At 42.3% G+C, this 18432-nt stretch overlaps 1 protein-coding gene across 2 annotated transcripts in view; it reads left to right on the top strand.

The window, feature by feature from the left end:
- Positions 1-18432, top strand: part of tbc1d2 (TBC1 domain family, member 2) — a 76588-nt gene that overhangs the window by 40266 nt on the left and 17890 nt on the right. For both annotated transcript variants that reach the window (XM_072588145.1, XM_072588146.1), the window contains 5 exons: positions 2895-3082; positions 6767-7150; positions 8402-8512; positions 11076-11257; positions 13324-13827. In XM_072588145.1, the coding sequence (XP_072444246.1) occupies positions 2895-3082; positions 6767-7150; positions 8402-8512; positions 11076-11257; positions 13324-13827 (1369 nt within the window). The remainder of the gene's footprint in view (positions 1-2894; positions 3083-6766; positions 7151-8401; positions 8513-11075; positions 11258-13323; positions 13828-18432) is intronic.

Below are 18432 nucleotides of genomic sequence, written 5' to 3' on the forward strand. Positions count from 1 at the left end.
TCATGACATCTACTACCTCCAAGGACAAGGACTTTGGATGAGGGAACACCATCACCTATAAGTTTCCCCTTCAAGCCATACTTCATTCTGACTTGGAAATATGTTGCTGCTTCTGTATCATCTCTGGTCAAAGCCCTGGAAATCGCTTTCTAACAGCACTCTAGTTGTGCCTACACAATACAGATAGCAATGGTTCAAAATGTTGACCTTCTGAAGGGCAATTAGGGGTGTGCAATGGAAAATTATTTAGTGTTTTGCTAGGACATTCAAGAAGGCAATCAAGAACCACCAATATTGCAATGAGTCTGGAGTCACATTTTTTTCAGATGAGATGTGGGTAGCAGATTCCTCCTATATATTTACACTAATCTGGTAGTTGCACAATAGTGATTAATGATAGAACTTGTTAAGCTTTACATTGTGAAATTGTGACTGCCTTAAAGATTTTGTTTGTGATCATATACATTATGTGTCCACTGCATTGGAGCTGGTCTCTGCTTATAAGTTCTCCAGATATTTTTGTTCTTTGAAGTATCTCGGTGTTGGCCAGTTTGTCCTCCCACTTGTTGTCCTTGATGTTCCATATGCATCTCCTGGAGAATCTGCTGAGCTGCTTCACATGTTTGTGTCCTCCCAGGAGAGCAGCTTTGTACAAAACTAGTGCTGTTGCAAGTTTGATACCTCCTTTCCTTCCAGTCTTTTGAAAAACAAGCTAAAATGGAGCTTAACCTGGTAATTCATTGGTGCAGGCATTTCTAATTGTTTTTGAGTTATCTACCATTTTCAGGGTTGTGTTATTGATACTAATGGTAGATGCGCTATAGTTAGAATTTGATGGTAGATGGAGTGTCTCTGTCTTCCTTAAGCTGATGGTTAGCCCATTGCCATCAATCACTTTCCAGAAAACAGATTGTGATCCATTTGCAGGCCATGTACATAGTGATAGTCATTGACAAATGCTGTATTAAGCGCACTCCTTAAGTACTCAACCCAGCAATCTTCGATAACTTCAATGTCTGATCAGGAAAGATTCCTTGTATTAGTGAGAACACATATGTAGCCTTGGGGGGGCACATGCACATTCTCCTGGAGTGATTGCATTGTGTCTGCCTCTAGCAGATGAATTTCGGTTTTCCAGCCATGTTGGAAAATTAGAGTTTCCTTAATTTGATGATTGGTTCCAGTAGTCTCTTTCATGTTCTCAAGACATCATTGGCAACTTCCAAGGCTTTTAATTTGAAAGTTGACCATACTTCTTCAATATCATCCCTTGCGTTTTCTTTGGAGGAGATCTGGTCCTTGGGTTTGAGTCTGAAGTGCAGAGATATCTAGGTTCAGAATGTGTTCTTTGTCTTTTCAGTGTGGTAGGAAATCTGATGCTGGAGCAGAGCTGTGGTACGTAGATCTCTGTGGTCCTCTCATAACCCTGATGATCATTTTATCTTTTATGTTACTCTGTTATACCAGCAAGTGCAAGTGTGCACTGCTGTTGCTCTGAAATGTGGTAGTTCCTCTGGTCTTTCCTTATGGGTGATTTGTTCATTAGCAACTTTAGCAAATCCATTCCATGGTGGAAAAGAGGAACCAAGGATTAGCATTGAGCAAATAAGGGATTAAGATTTATTGTAAAAGATTAGTTTGGCATGTTCAGGCAGATCTCCAAGCCTTTCTGAAATATTTAGGAAACTTTCCAGCCAAGAAATCCTGCAACATTCTCTATTTGAAAGCTGAAGTTTGAATTCCACCTCGTTTAGTAGGTGGTGGTTTTCGTTTGCAGGAGGAACATCGGAAAAAAAAATGCTCATTTTTCAATGTTTTGTCGTAATTCTCTTTGCTATCGAGTGTGTAAAGGAAAACTGAGTATTTCTGTTAACTGTAGGTTTGTTTAATGGCTCCTATGGTTCCATGCTGGAGAATCTGCATTGGAGTTAATAAAGGGATTCATTGTCACAGTTCACACATAATTGACATTAAGGAGGACTTCATCTTTCTCCTTGCAGTCATCACTCTTTTTGTTTTAGACTAGAAGAGAAAGAAAAGAACTGCCATTTATATAGTTTTGTTCACAACCCTCAGATAATCCAAAGTTCTTTATAACTGAAGTATGACAGTATAAGAAACATGGCCACCAATACACAGGCAAGCTCCCACAGGCAGCTTAGTTATAAATTTGTCGCAATGTTTGTTGAGTATTGGCTTAGATATCTGGTGAGAGCACCCTGTTCTTTCTTTGAATAATGCTGCAGAGTCTTTTATGATTGTCTGTCTAAGAGGGCAGATAGGCACTTAAAATCTCTCCTGAAATGCAGGGCCTCCAACCCTGCAGCTCACCCTCAATACAGTCAGCCAGAGGTCTGTCAATCTTCTGACCCAGAGGGCAGAATCTTGCTCCTTTGGCCTGGGATGGGCTGATCTAATCTAAAGGACTATAGACCCTTGGCTTGACAGTGTAGCCATAGACGCAATGAGGAGAGTTACTACACCGAGAATGAGCTGCCTGAAAAGAAGTAGGTATAAAAGTTTTTGACAGGGAATTGGATGGATATATGAAATGGAATAGTTTGCAGGCATAGGAGCTCTTTCAAAGAGCCAGCATAATTACTGGGGGCTGAATCGCCTTCCTCTGTGCTGTTTGATCCCATAAATACAGAGATACTTGATAAAATATATGAAAAAATTCCTGATTTTCTTTAAATGAAGGTCAATCCATCGATGGTGGTTTAAAATTTAGTCACCACTGAGGATGAAGGTTACAATTCCCCAATTACATGAAACAGACGTTGGAACTGTGCTCTCACTGACTTATCCCACAGATGTGGGTCCAAATGATTTTAATAAAAGGCTATTGCTGTGTGTATAGTAGGGTGTAATTGGCCCGTGTTTGTCTTTTTTAGTTAAGGATTCGCAGGAGGAAGAGCAGAAAACTCCATTTCGGAAGAGTCCTAGGGGCAGTCTGAAATTGCTGACCAATCGATTCAACAATACAACTTTGCCTTCACAGCAGGATGGGAATAACCCAGACAAAACCATGACCTTACACAATGACATCTTGAAACTCACCAACGAGCTTAATGCACAGAGGGTAAGGTGACCTATTTGCGTTAACTCTAGTAATGGGATCATTTTCCACAAGGTTACTGAAAACCCAGCATAAATTGTTCTCCCTTGTATTTCTGAAGTATACTAGAAAGATTGAATGGTATAACTTAGAAGGAGGCTTCTTTGAAGAGCCACCCAGTTTGTCCCACTCCCGTCATTTCCCCATAGCCTTGCAATATTTTTTGACCTCTTCACCTGTTTATCCAATTCACTTTGGATAGGTTGCCAGGTATCTTAAAGGTATTGAAATTTTAAAAAAAAACTTGCATTTATACTTTCTTCTATACATTTTTATATATATTTCTATACATTTTCTTCATTTTGTTTTAAGTGTAGTTACTTTGGAATGAAGGAAATGTGGCACCAATTTGCCGTCAGCAAGTTCTATAAAATGGGATGAGTTAACGACTGTGTGCTGCTTGCGTGCTGATGATTGATTATATTGATCTCAGGACACACAAAGGAATAAATTAACACTTGTTCCAAAAATTGGCCCTCAGATCTTCCACATCCTCCTGAGTGTGTTGTCAAGGACTCTGTCAAATACCTTTAGAAATCAAACAATGTTCCCTCGATACAGCATTGGGAATGTCAACTTAAGTTTTGTGGTCAAGCCTCAAGAATGGGGACTTATTCCACCAACTGTCACCCACTTAGCGATGACTGATATCAGCCATGTAATACAGGACTGGGCTCAGTCATAGGCCAGACTGGTTAACTGTGGTATTTTTACAACAAATCTTAATCCATTGCTCAACAGTAATCCTCTACTCCTCTGTTCACTAATAAAGTCAACGTCTTCATAATTAGCTGAACAGCTCTCATGATTATTTTTCTGATGGTAACCGACTAATTGCTAAACCCAAGGTAGGAGTTTTGATCATCTTACTTAAGAAATAATTTGTTTGCATTTGAAGCAGTTCAGAGGAAGTTTATTTGGTTATCTGAGGTTTTGTGAGGAATGATTGAGCAGGGCTCTATCATGGGAGGTGAGAAGGATGAGAAGTGACTTTACTGATACAGAAGATTCTGTGGGGACTTGACAGGGTGGGTATTGAGAGCATATTTCCCCTTGTGGGGGAGGCTAGAATGAGGGGACAGTTTTAAAAATCAGAAGATGCCCATTTTACATTGAGGTGAAAAGGTTTTATTTTCCTCTCCGATACGATTAGTCTGTGGAATTCTCTTACTCGGAGATCAGTTGAGCATGGATCATTGAATATGACCAAGCTGAGGTCGATGGTTAAGGGATTGGAGGGTAATTGAGGGCAGGGGTGTTGGAGGAGTGAGATTTTGTGGAGTATGTGGGGGTGGAGGTAAGAGGGGTTGGGGAGGGTTCGGGAGAGAATGTGGAATTGAGACAACAACCAGTTCAGCTTTGGTCTTATCAAATGTTAGAGCAGGCTCCAAAGTCCAAATGCTGGATTAGTGGTGCTGGAAGAGCACAGCAGTTCAGGCAGCATCCAACGAGCTGCTCGTTGGATGCTGCCTGAACTGCTGTGCTCTTCCAGCACCACTAATCCAGTATTTGGTTTTCAGCATCTGCAGTCATTGTTTTTACCTCCAAAGACCAAATGGCCTACTCCTGCTCCTTCTCCTCATGTCCTCATATGATTTCAGCTGATTCTGCTTTCTTCCCCACAATCACCGTACCCCGTCATCAGAAAGTTAGCTGCAATCAAAGGTGACGCAGATTGGGGGATCCCACTTTCCTGCCTTTTCCCCATAAACCCTTGATTCCTTTACTCATTAAAAATCTGTCAACCACATCAGAGGAGTCCTTGAACAGTGGTAACTGGACTTGAAATATTAATGCTGTTTCTCTCTCCACAGATGTTGCCAGGCCTGCTGAGTTTCTGTAACAATTTCTGTTTGTGTTTGTTATTTTACTATCCTTCCATGGGGTGTGGATAGTATTTGTCGAGTGAATTGGAGTATTAGGCTGTTTCAGAATCAACTACATTATAGTGAATCTGGAGTCCTATTAGTTGAGAATGGTAGGTTCCCTTCCCTAATGGGTATCAGTGAACATGTTTTCAATAATAATCAATGACCGGTTCACAGCTACCATTACTGAGACTTGCTCTTGCTCTCGATTTTTATTAATTGGGTTTAAACTCCCTTGTGGGATTTGAACCTTTGTCCTCAAGCCATTAGCTTACTCCTCTGAATTGCAAATCAATGGACACTGTCACTCTGCCACCATTTCCATCACTCCCCCTCACCCATCCTTGAGGGTGTAACAAACCCTTGTTTGATAGTATTGCTCAAGTGCCACTTCTTTAGGATGACCAGCTAAAGCTGATTAATTTCCTCATCCCAATAATCAAATTGTTTTTAAGAAAACATTGTTTTGTACTCATTTACAATGCACCTTGTAATACATGCCTGCATTTTTTTTTACCAGGGTAAACAGCTTCTAGTGTGGCTGTGGGGTGATGTTAAAATCATCAACAAAACATGGGAGGCTACTTGACCTGTCTGATCACTTTTTGGAAACTTGTTCCATTTCACACCTCAACCTCCTTCCTCATAACCCTGGAAGCTAACTTTCTTCCAGTACGTGTCAAACTACCTGTCAGCAGGTTATTTTGGAATTTGATTCCACCATGCTTTAGGATAGCTACAAACCTTTAAAAAGAGCAAATCTGTTTTAAAAAAAAACATTTTTCTCCTTTCTCCCCCCATAACTTTATTTTATCAATTATTTTAAATCGGTGACCTCTGGGTGTTGTTTAACTTTTTCTTCCCCGTAGAAATGTTTTCTTCCCCGTTCTATCTGGGAGTTCCGAATTAGGAGCCCTTGGCCAAGGATTAGGAGTGTACCATTTAGGATTGAGATGACGAGAAGTTTCCTCACTCTGTGGGTGGTGAGAATTTGAAATTTTCTGCCACAGGAAGCTGTTGAGACCAAGAAGGAGTTAGGTCTGTTTATTGAGGCTGGAGGGAGCAAAGAATATGGGGAGAAAGCAGAAAAAGGGAGCTGAGTTAGATGATCAGACATGACCATATTGAATGAAGGAGCAGACTTGAAGAGCCAAATAGCTTACTCCTGCTCCTAGTTTCTATCGTTATTTTCAATGTCTCTGTTCTGTCTCTTTTTAACTATCATTGATCCATGGAGGACAATACCAGCCTCTCCATATAATTGACATCCTTTGTTTCCAATATGATCTTGGTAGACATTCCCTATGCTCTCATACAATCCCTACAGTGCAGGAAGAGGCCATTTGGCCTATCAAGTCTGCACTAGCCACCACCCCCTCTTTTCCACCCCCTCCACCCCCCCCATCCCAAATCCCCTTTAAAGAGCATCCCACTCAGACCCAAATCCTCACCCTCTCCCTGTAACCCTGCGTTTACCATGGACAATCCACCTCACCTACACAATCTTAGACTCTGAGAGGAAGCCAGAGCAAACCCACGCAAACACTGGGTGGGAGGGATTGTACAGACTCCACACAGACGTTGGCCCCAAAGCTGGAATTGAACCCAGGTCGCTTGCTCTGGCTCAGTGGTTAGCATTGCTGCCTCTCATTGTGCTGCAGAGGTCTTCTTTCATTTCAGGCCCTCTTTTTGAGGCAGGATTGAAAAATTGCCTTGCCATCCACTTCTAATGATAAAATGAACTGAGCACTGACCTTTTTTGTCAATTTGCTGTCCCCAGGAATTGGTGAAGCTCTTGCACCGAGCTCTGGAGGCAGCGCAGCAAGAGAAGAGGGCCTGCAACTCCTACCTCTTGGCCGACGAGTCCACCCGACTGGAACTGGTGCGGCACAAGGTGAGGCAGGTCAGGGAGTTGGAGAGCCGGGTCAGCGCGCTGGAGAAGGAGAAGCAGGAACTGGAGCAGAGCCTGAGACTGCAGAGGGAACTGGTGGAGGAGCTGAAGCAGCACGCTCAGCTCCTGATGGAGAAGAACAACGCCAAGCAAGAGGTCATCCTGAAACTCTCTGAGCAGATGGTCAAGGAAGACCTCTCCCCATCAGAAATGTGTGGCAAAGTCACCGCCGAGACCATGAGGAAGCTAGAGGAGAGAATTGTGCATTTAATGGTAACTAGATGTGACTGATGACAACGCAAACTTACCTTTATATAGCAAAGAGAGGATGCCACTTAACTGTTTGAACTGGCTCCACCCCCATCCATAAGGCTGATCCACCAGCCCCATATCCCTTAACATCTTTGGTTAACTAAATCTTTCACATTATGTTGACAATAGATTTTGAGTTGTGTTTGGAAGAGACCTCCAAACATTGGCTGTCCTCTGTACATGAATTTCTTGTCTCAGCCCTTGGAAAATTCTAGCCCTGATTTTCAGGCATTTCATGTCATTCTAAAGCCTTTTTGCAGAAGCGATTATTCCCATATTTGACGACAAGGCGCAGAAGGAGCAATTGGGGTAGATGAGGTATGTTTTTGACAAGCTTCTCGAAAGAGAAGGAGATGTTTAGAGAGGGGATTCCAGAGCTTTGGACCCCAGGAGGCTGAGGCAGGTCCACAGTGGTGGACCAATAAGTGGATGCGTGCATAGTTCAAATGTGACTTGAATTATTTGGTGCATTAGGCATGATTGGTAGAGTCCATGTTCATGTTCACTTTAGTTCTGCCCTCCAGTCCTCCAAACACTCTGTGCTGTTCCAATTCTGCACACTCCTGTGCAAGCCCAATCTCTGCAATTCTCAAGCCCATCTGTGACCTGGCCCTTCCCTCTACCCCTACCTAATGAGGTTGGTTGGAGCAAATTAATTTTAGTTAAAAGGTTATCAGTTTGAGCAGGAATTCATGAAAATGAAGCCAGGCCAAGGTTGAAGAGTCTGTTTCAATGCTTGGTCTGATGGCCTTAAGTCCATTTTGTGTTTTTCTAAAACAATAAATTTTACAGTTCAACTTCGCAGCTATAATTCTTCAACTTCACTTTAAAATGAATCAAATGCGAATGAATAGGAGTGGCGCGGTGGCTCAGTGATTAGCACTGCTGCCTCACAGCACCAGGGACCCAGGTTTGATTCCCACCTTGGGCGACTGTCTGTGTGGAGTTTGGATGTTCTCCCGTGTCTGCATGGGTTTCCTTCGGGTGCTCCGGTTTCCTCCCACAATCCAAAAATGTGCAGGCTAGGTGAATTGGCCATGCTAAATTGCCCGTAGTGAAAGGTGCATTTAGTCAGGGGTAAATGGAAGCTGGAGGAGTGGGTCTGGGTGGGTTGCTCTTCAGAGGGTCAGTGTGGACTTGTTGGGCCAAAAGAGCCTGTTTCTATACTGTAGGGAATCTAATCATGATGCGTTTTTTTCCTTTTTTTGACAGGATGATCAAGAAGCTTACAAAACACAAAACAAGTTCTTAAACTCCGAGATCTACCAGGTCACCAAGCTTTGGCAGGCCACAGCAGATCGGGAGATTGCTCTGGCAATGAAGGTAAGTGACCCAGCTCACGGGACACACTGTGCTTCGAACTCTTCCACCTTTGGGACCCTCCAACCACACGGCATCAATGTTGACTTCACTAATTTCCTTATCTCCCCTCACCTGTGTATCATCCTTCCCACCTATCCACTCCGCCCTCCCCTCCAAACCATCACCATCACCACCATCCCCCCCCCAACCCCCACCCACTGACAACCCCCTGTTGATGATTCTTCTAAACTCTGACAAGCTTAGATGCAGCCTGCTTTACCTGATAAGACAACACCCTTATCTTTAAGAACTAGTAAACCATCTCTGAAATGCTTACAGTGTAAGTGTATCCCTCCTTAAGTAAGAAGACCAAAATGGTACACAGTAACTCTCGGTGCAATCTCACCAAGTTCAGTAGTTATAGCAAGACTTCCCTGCCATTATGTTCATTTTCCCAGCAATAAAAGCCAACATTCCATTTGCCTTCTTAGTTAATTCCTGTATCTGTACACTATGTTTATGATTTATTTATAAGGATACACTGATCCTCCTGTACTGCAACAGGTTGCAGTCTCCCTCCATTTAAATAATATTCTACTTTTCAATTCTTCCTGCCAAAGTGCACAACTTCCGTATCCCACATTGTACTCCATCTGCCAAATTTTTGTCCATTTGACTTATGTCAGTTTACAGACTCTTCTATCCTCACAACTTGCTTTTCTATCTAACTTTATATCATCAGGAAATTTGGGTACAGTCCTATTGGTCCCTTCATCCAAGTCATGGATATCAGTTGAAAATAGTTAAAACCCCATCACTGATCTCTGTGACACTTCACTAGTTATGGTTCATCAAGGTGAAAATGACCCATTTATTCTGACTTTCTGTTTTCTGTTAGTTAGCCAACCCTTTGTCCATGCTAATATATCACCCCAACACTCTGAACTCTTATCAGTGTCAAGTGTCTTTTGGAAATCCAAATATGCTGCATCTAAAGTTTCGCCGTTACTCACCCTGCTTTCAATCCTCAAGAGCTGTAATAAATATGTCAAAGACTGTTTCTCTTCCACATGTTGGCTCTGTCCAACTGAATTTCTCAAAGGCCTGTGACCACCTCATGTATAAGTGAGTCTTGCATTTTCCTGATGGCACATTGAGTGATCAATAGTTTGTATCTCTCTGTTCTTGAACATTTTTTCACATTTTTCCCACCTATTTCCTCCCACCCTTCCTTCATCTGAGCCCTCCTTCTACTTGTGCCTTCCTCATTTTATCCAGTTTCCCCTTAAATACACCTGCACTACTCACCTCAACCACTTCTTGTGGTAGTGAGTTCCACATTCTCAGCACTCTGTGGGTAAAGAAATTTTCCCTGAGCTTCCAAGTGGATTTGTTAGTAATGGTCTTTATTTTAATAACCTCTAGACTTCTCACATGGAGAGAAGTATCAAATGAGGTTTTCTTATCTTTGATCTAAATCCTACATTTCGAAGCATTGACACTAAACCTGACAGGGGCAATTGACTGGAAGTTGTGCGACAAGGTAGGGGAGATGGGAATGTTTAGGTTCAATTAAAAGAAAATTACAGAGAAAACTGGCTGAGTTATCGAAAGTGAAATTCAGTGCAGATAAGGGGTGGCTGAGGAAATTCAGAACTACAACCTCTTTTTTTTTTTCCTTAAGCAGTTTTACAAACTGAATATAAAAACCAAAGAATTGCAGATGTTGGAAATCAAAAATGAAACCAGATATTGCTGGAAAAACTCAGGTCTGGCAGCATCCATGGAGAGAAAGTGGAACCAATGTTTTGGCTACAGTTTTTTTAAAACTTATTTATGTTTTAGAAATTGATTATTTAATTTCTCTCCAGGGAAATTGTGCCGCTAACTTACCAATTAAAATCTGGATTCCTTCTGATGCGATCAACCCTACGTTTTCTGCTCACAACTGGTGGCCTTTATCCTTATTCTCTGAACTGCAGCTGGTTGGAATGGCAAAGTCTGGGACAGAGTGATGTTAAAGAAATAGGCAATGTCTCCCCCTGATGGAAATTTGCAGAAATTCACACACGATTCCACAACCCAAAGGATATCCTTGCGTGTTTTTTTTTGTAAAAGCATGTTTCTCTTCCATCAGCACTTACATGCCTCATGTCCTCACTGCTATTGAAGTTAATTTAACACTTTTATCTTGTTAGTTCTGATCCATCCAATTAGTCCCAAACTCCCAATACCCTGCTCTTTCTCCACAACCTTATACATTTTTCTTTTTCAAGTTACCCTTGAATCTTGCTCTGTCTCATCTTCAGGAAGCATAGTTTAAATCATCATAACTCACTGGTTAAACAGCAAAATCTCAATCTTCAATTTGTTTTGCTAATTGTCTAAAATCTCTGTCTCCTGATTACAAACCCTTCTGCCAGTGCAAACACTTTCCCTTTGCTCCCTCTATCATCCATAGGAATTTTACATGCTGTATCTCTGAAGTTAAAGTTTTATTTTACTGAAATAACTGTTGATGTTGAAGGCATGAACTAGTTCCAACCTATTCCAATCTTTACAAGTTTTTTTTTGTTTGCCCCAGTGTGCTTTTTTGAAGGCAAGTTACTGCCAGATTGAGAGCAAGTATTTGACATTACTCCATAAGCTTCAAGATGACATCAACCAAAAGGAGACAAACCAGGATATGGTCAAGCAGCTTATTGTTGACCAATCAAAATTGGAGAATAAAGCTCAACCTGGCAGCAATGTTGGTGCTATCTGCAAGTGAGTAGAGAACAAGACGGTGTATCTTAACATTTAAACTCTTTCATTCTTTGTTATAAAGGTTTGAAGAACATCCATGTGTCTGTCAGGGTGATGGCACTGTTTGGTGTAAACAGTAACAGCTCCGTGTTGGTGCATGTTCCTGCTGCTTGCAGAATTGCCAGTCTCCTGCCATATCTCGTGTTATCACACTTCCAAGGAACAAGTCTGGAGCACGGTGGAATACACTGCACTTGCCTAAGATGAATGAAGCTCCAACAACATCTAGGAGCCTCAACACCATCCAGGGGCAAAGCAACCTGCTTAATCAGCACCCCATTCACCACCAGTGGGTAGTGGGTAGCGGTGTGTAAATTTACAAAATCTACTGCAGCAACTCATCGAGGCTGCTTAGACAGTATCTACCAAATCTGTCTCTTCTGTTCCGTAGGTCAAGGATGACCAGCAGGAGGCTGGAAGAACACGGCAAGCCAGGCAACGTCAGGAAATGGGGAAAATTGACATTTTCAGGTATAGTCCTCCTTCAGATTCCTGAAGAAAGATTATATCCAAAACGTTGACTTCACCTCCTATGCTGCCTGGCTTGCTGTGTTCTTCCAGCCTCCTGCTTGTCTACATTTTTTATCTCTAATTGACCTTTTTGTAGGTCAAGGATAGTAGATGTATTGGAACACCCCCGCACCTGCAAGTTCCCCTCCAAGTCACTCATGATCATGACTTAAAGCTATATAGTTACAAAATGATATTGCCATTCCTTGATTGTTCCTGGTTAATGTTCTGGAACCCTCACCCCATTATATGGACTGCAGTGGTTTAAGAAGATTTTCCACCAATGCCACCTTCAGGGTGAACAGGGAAAGGCAACAAATGTTGACCAAGCCAGGAATCTTCACCTCCTGGGATCAAATGAAACCGGTCATTGGGAATCTGGGAAAAGGCCGTTCCTGCCATTTCTTCAGAATTTCCCACCCCTCTTCTGCCAAAGTTAGGATGAGAGAGCTTTCACAGGGGTCAGGGGAAAAAGAAGAGACTGTGTGTATTTAATTCAAAACCAAGAATTAAGAACCTGAGGTGTTGAGACCAGGGTTGTTTGTTGATTTGAAAAGATTTCTCGAGTCACCAGTGAACTATTTTGATAAGGGAATCGACGGTTAGGGAAGTGGAGCTGAGTCCATAACCCATGATGTTGTTAAGTGGAGGAGCAGGCTCAAAGGCTGAATGGCCTACGCTTGCTCCTCTGTCCCATCTTCCATTTCCTCCTTTTACTGAAGGTCTGTTTACAGCTTCAGGTCTACAGAATCAGCCTTAAACAATGCAAAGTTATAGGAAAATATCAACTGGATTTTTAAAAAAGATGTGCATTTCTTTGGTGTCCTTCATGTCCTCAGGATGTATCAAAGTGCTTGATAGCCAATGGGGTGCTATGGAAGGTGCTGTCAAGGTGTAATGTACAGCAAGACTCCACAAAACAGTCGTATAGAAATGACCAGATAACCTGCTTTCCTGTAATATTGATCAGGGTTAGGGCATTGGGACAAACAATCCTTGCACTTCTTTGAAATATTTCAATGTGACTTCTTTGTAAGTTTAAAAACTGGAAGAACTGCGGATGCTGTAAATCAGAAACAAAAACAGAAGTTGCTAGAAAAACTCAGCAGGTCTGGCAGCATCAGTGAAGAGAAAGCAGAGTTAATGTTTTGGGTCTGGTGACCCTTTCTCAGAGCTCAGAGGTTCTGAAGAAGGGTAACCAGACACAAAATGTTAACTCTGATTTCCCTTCACAGATGCTGCCAGGCCTTGATTTAACATGTCACCTGAGAGACAGGCTCCTCCAACAGTGTAACACTCCCTTCAGGACTGCCATAGGAATGTTTCTCTGGAGTTTTGTGTCTGGATCTCTGCAGTGAGACAGTCAGCGAGTGCGTGGTACCAATTGAGGCACAACTGACTTTCAGTAGTTTGTGGTGTGACCGGAGAAACAGTTTTGCCTTTTTATTTAATCTTCTCTTAAAGAGCAGTTATATTCACCAGCAATCTCTGTGTTGTCTTTGTTCTCCCTATGCCAGTGAGTATGACGAATATGGTTTCAAGATGGTGTCGTCTCCAGTGCAGGAGAATAACCTCTTGATCAAAATCCAGGCACTTGAACGAAAATCCATGCAACTGATGGCCACTCAGGAGAGTCAAGAGAAAACCTTTCAGATGAAATGGACAAACCACTTATCAGGCAGGTCCTTTGGTGAAATTCAGCCATCACCAGAGTTAAAGAACATGATCCGTAATGGCGTTCCCAAGGAATATCGAAGGCATGTTTGGAAGTGGTGCACCGATCGATGGGTACGTCGCATAAGGGAACGTTACGATGGTAAGCGTTATCAGGAGCTGCTGAAACTGTGCAAGAACAAAGACCAGGCAGCATCCAAGCAGATTGAACTGGACCTGCACCGGACTCTGACCAATAACAGGCTGTTCACCTCCCCGAACTCCAAGATGGTTCAGAAACTCCGCCGAGTATTATTGGCATACTCGTGGCAAAACCCTCATATCGGATACTGCCAGGGACTAAACAGGTATCTAATCTTAACCTTTTACAGAAACACAGACAGACTCACATGAGCACACACACATGGACCGCTCCACAGAGAGAGGAAAACAGTCAGATGAACACAGAGATGGACAGACAGGCGCGCGGACAGAGAAGCATGCGCACACACAGCTTGTTTTATCTTTTGCAACTTACTTTCAATAGCTGACTGACTAATAATGTGAACGACTCAACTCCCTGATCAAAGGCCTCCTGTTTTGTCTCATTTGATAGTATTCTTGAAAACAACTGCCGTTTGGTACTTTCCCTCCAAGTTTTCAGAGATTGCTCTATACTTCCTAAGTCTCAATATGTAGTTCTGAATTCTCCTGGGTGTTTTGATGATTTCTTTTGTACTTTGAATGGTGATTCATGGTTTATCATCAGTTTTGATTTTGAAAAGTCATTCATGTATATAACATGTTTCACATGCCCATGTTACCGCTAAAACTTCTTTCTCTGTGATGGAGTGGATTCTGTCTCTATCATTGCCTCTAGATCATTAACAAATTGTGCTTGTGGTATTTCTGCTATTGAAAGATGAGTGTCCACAGTAGTGTAGATGGTGCATCTGCTAGTATTATGGTTGGTGAATGTAGATTATAATGTATTGTAATTTTTGAAGCGATTAGGAGTTGTTTAATTCTTTCCAAAGTGTTTTGCTAATCCATAACTCAGCAGCATTTTTAATTCTGTCTCAGAAGTTTCTAACATCTAGAGTCATAGAGTCATAGAGATGTACAGCATGGAAACAGACCCTTCGGTCCAACCCATCCATGCCGACCAGATATCCCAACCCCAATCTAATCCCACCTGCCAGCACCTGGCCCATATCCCTCCAAACCCTTCCTATTCATATACCCATCCAAATGCCTCATACAATTGCAACATTTATCAGCCTCCACCACATCCTCTGGCAGCTCATTCCATACACGTACCACCCTCTGCATGAAAATGTTGCCCCTTGGGTCTCTTTTATATCTTTCCCCTCTCACCCTAAACCTTTGTCCTCGAATTCTGGACTCCCCAACCCCAGGGAAAAGACTTTGCCGATTTATCCTACCCATGCCCCTCATAATTTTGTACACCTCTATGAGGTCACCCCTCAGCCTCTGCTCCAGGATAAACAGCCCCAGCCTGTTCAGTCTCTCCCTGTAGCTCAGATTCTCCAACCCTGGCAATATTCTTGTAAATCCTTTCTGAACCCTTTCAAGTTTCACAACATCTTTCCAATAGGAAGGAAACCAGAATTGCACGCAGTATTCCAACAGTGGCCTAACCAATGTCCTGTATAGCCGCAACATGACCTCCCAACTCCTGTACTCAATACTCTGACCAATAAAGGAAAGCATACCAAACGCCGCCTTCACTATCCTATCTACCTGCGACTCCACTTTCAAGGAGCTATGAACGTGCACTCCAACGTCTCTTTGTTCAGCAACACTCCCTAGGACCTTATCATTAAGTGTATAAGTCCTGCTAAGATTTGCTTTCCCAAAATGCAGCATGTCAAATTTATCTGAATTAAACTCCATCTGCCACTTCTCAGCCCATTGGCCCATCTGGTCAAGATCCTGTTGTAATCTGAGGTAACCCTCTTTGCTGTCCGCTACACCTCCAATTTTGGTGTCATCTGCTAACTTACTAACTGTACCTCTTATGCTCGCATCCAAATCATTTATGTAAATGACAAAAAATAGAGGACCCAGCACTGATCCTTGTGGCACTCCACTGGTCACAGGCCTCCAGTCTGAAAAACAACCCTCCACCACCACCCTCTGTCTTCTACCTTTGAGCCAGTTCTGCATCCAAATGGCTAGTTCTCCCTGTATTCCATGAGATCTAACCTTGCTAATCAGTCTCCCATGGGGAACCTTGTCGAATGCCTTATTGAAGTCCATGTAGATCACATCTACTGCTCTGCCCTCATTAATCTTCTTTGTTACTTCTTCAAAAAACTCAATCAAGTTTGTGAGACATGATTTCCCACGCACAAAGCCATGTTGACTATCCCGAATCAGTCCTTGCCTTTCCAAATACATGTACATCCTGTCCCTCAGGATTCCCTTCAACAACTTGCCCACCACCGAGGTCAGGCTCACTGGTCTATAGTTCCCTGGCTTGTCTTTATCGCCCTTCTTAAACATTGGCACCACGTTTGCCAACCTCCAGTCTTCTGGCACCTCACCTGTGACTGTTGATGATATAAATATCTCAGCAAGAGGCCCAGTAATCACTTCTCTAGCTTCCCACAGAGTTCTCGGGTACACCTGATCAGGTCCTGGGGATTTATCCACTTTTAACCATTTCAAGACATCCAGCACTTCCTCCTCTGTAATCTGGACATTTGCAAGATGTCACCATCTATTTCCCTACATTCTATGTCTTCCATATCCTTTTCCACAGTAAATACTGATGCAAAATATTAATTTAGTATCTCCCCCTGCTGTCGACTACACCTCCAATTTTGGTGTCATCTGCTAACTTACTAACTGTACCTCTTATGCTCGCATCCAAATCATTTATGTAAATGACAAAAAATAGAGGACCCAGCACTGATCCTTGTGGCACTCCACTGGTCACAGGCATCCAGTCTGAAAAACTGGCTCCACACAAAGGCCGCGTTGCTGATCTTTGAGGGGCCCTATTCTCTCCCTAGTTACCCTTTTGTCCTTAATATATTTGTAAAAACCCTTTTGGATTCTCCTTAATTCTATTTGCCAAAGCTATCTCATGTCCCCGTTTTGCCCTCCTGATTTCCCTCTTAAGTATACTCCTACTTTCTTTATACTCGATCTATTTTGTCTATACCTGACATATGCTTCCTTCTTTTTCTTAACCAAGCCCTCAATTTCTTTAGTCATCCAGCATTCCCTATACCTACCAGCCTTCCCTTTCACCCTGACAGGAATATACTTTCTCTGGATTCTTGTTATCTCATTTCTGAAGGCTTCCCATTTTCCAGCCGTCCCTTTACCTACGAACATCTGCCTCTAATCAGCTTTCGAAATTTCTTGCCTAATACCGTCAAAATTGGCCTTTCTCCAATTTAGAACTTCAACTTTTAGATCTGGTCTATCCTTTTCTATCACTATTTTAAAACTAATAGAATTATGGTCGCTGGCCCCAAAGTGCTCCCCCACTGACACCTCAGTCACCTGCCCTGCCTTATTTCCCAAGAGTAGGTCAAGTTTTGCACAACATCTCTCCAATTTGGTACAAATTTGCTAACTTGATTCAGCATAACAAAGAATCTTTTGAAGTCTTTGACGGTACCGAGTAACGAAAAATCTCTTGCAGTTTTTTTTTGTGTGGATCAAATGATTCCAGTGTCGTCTTCAATGTTTCCAATAAACACTATTGCAGGTTCGGTAAATTCTTAGTGTTTATTATATGTTAGGCCCGCATGCTGAGAGAACCAGAGAGAGAGAGATCAAGAATTCTTCAATCTTTATATTTAACTTCAGCCGTGAGCTGGTCTTTAATTTTTAATAATGCTTCTCTATGAACTTTAGAATATGAAAGATGTTGTCTGTAATTCAATTTATTTGAGCCTTTGATTAATCTGATAAAACCAACACATTGGCTCTCATAACTCATTTTATGGTGTTCATCTATATTTAGTTTACACTCCAGTACTTTGTTTTCTATACTGTTTATTTCTCCCAGGAAGAATTTAGCCTGTTGTATATTTTCCACATTCTATGTACTTTAAGGATTTCTGCTTCTGTTTGATTTATTGTCACATGTACCAAAGTACAATGAAAAGCTTTCTTTTTGAGCAGTACAGGCAGATCATAGTAAGCAAGGACATACAGATCAAAAAGTCTTAGACAGAGGCATAGAGGTTGAATTGCACAAGGTGTGTGCGAGGTACAATCGATGTTAGCAAGATCAACATTATTCGAGGCTAGAGAGTCCATTCATCAGTCTAATGATAACCAGGAAGAAGCTGCTGCTGAGAGATAAAGGGGAGGGGGTTGGGCTGGAGGGAAGGTAGCTGGGTTTGCGATAAGTAGATGGAGGTTGGGGGTGATAGTGGTTGGTCAGAGAGGAGCTTGGAGCAGATGGATAGGAAGGGTAGGACAGTTCAAAAGGGCAGTGCTGCGTTAGAGAGTTGGATCTGGGATAAGGTGGGGACAGGGGAAGTGAGGAAACTGGTGAAATCAACATTGATCCCGTATGGTTGGAGGGTTCCAAGGTGGAAGGTGGAGGATCTGGAGGGAGAACAGTTTCTGGAAAAATGGCTTGTGCCCACTTTCCCTTTTGCAGCCTCTGAATTGAAACACTTTTTGCTGAATTGTTTCTCTGATGACCATCGCTTTCCCCAAGAACAAAAATTTGATTCTGCTTCCTGAACTCTTCCGTTTGTTTCATGACCTTAGACTGCCGTCCCCAGAGCTAAATCACTGCTAACCTACAAAACATCTGAGAACTTCTCATCTGCCAACACTGACTCCAATCTGGTCACACACCAATTGTGACCTGCGGTTCTCTACCAGCCCAGACAGATCACAAATAAACAAATCCATTACCTTTTTGCTTTTGTCAGCAATCAAACAATTAATCCAGGAAGGAATGATGGGATAGG

The sequence above is a fragment of the Chiloscyllium punctatum genome, chromosome 2 (assembly GCF_047496795.1).
Source record: "Chiloscyllium punctatum isolate Juve2018m chromosome 2, sChiPun1.3, whole genome shotgun sequence".
Classification (NCBI taxonomy): Eukaryota; Metazoa; Chordata; class Chondrichthyes; order Orectolobiformes; family Hemiscylliidae; genus Chiloscyllium; species Chiloscyllium punctatum.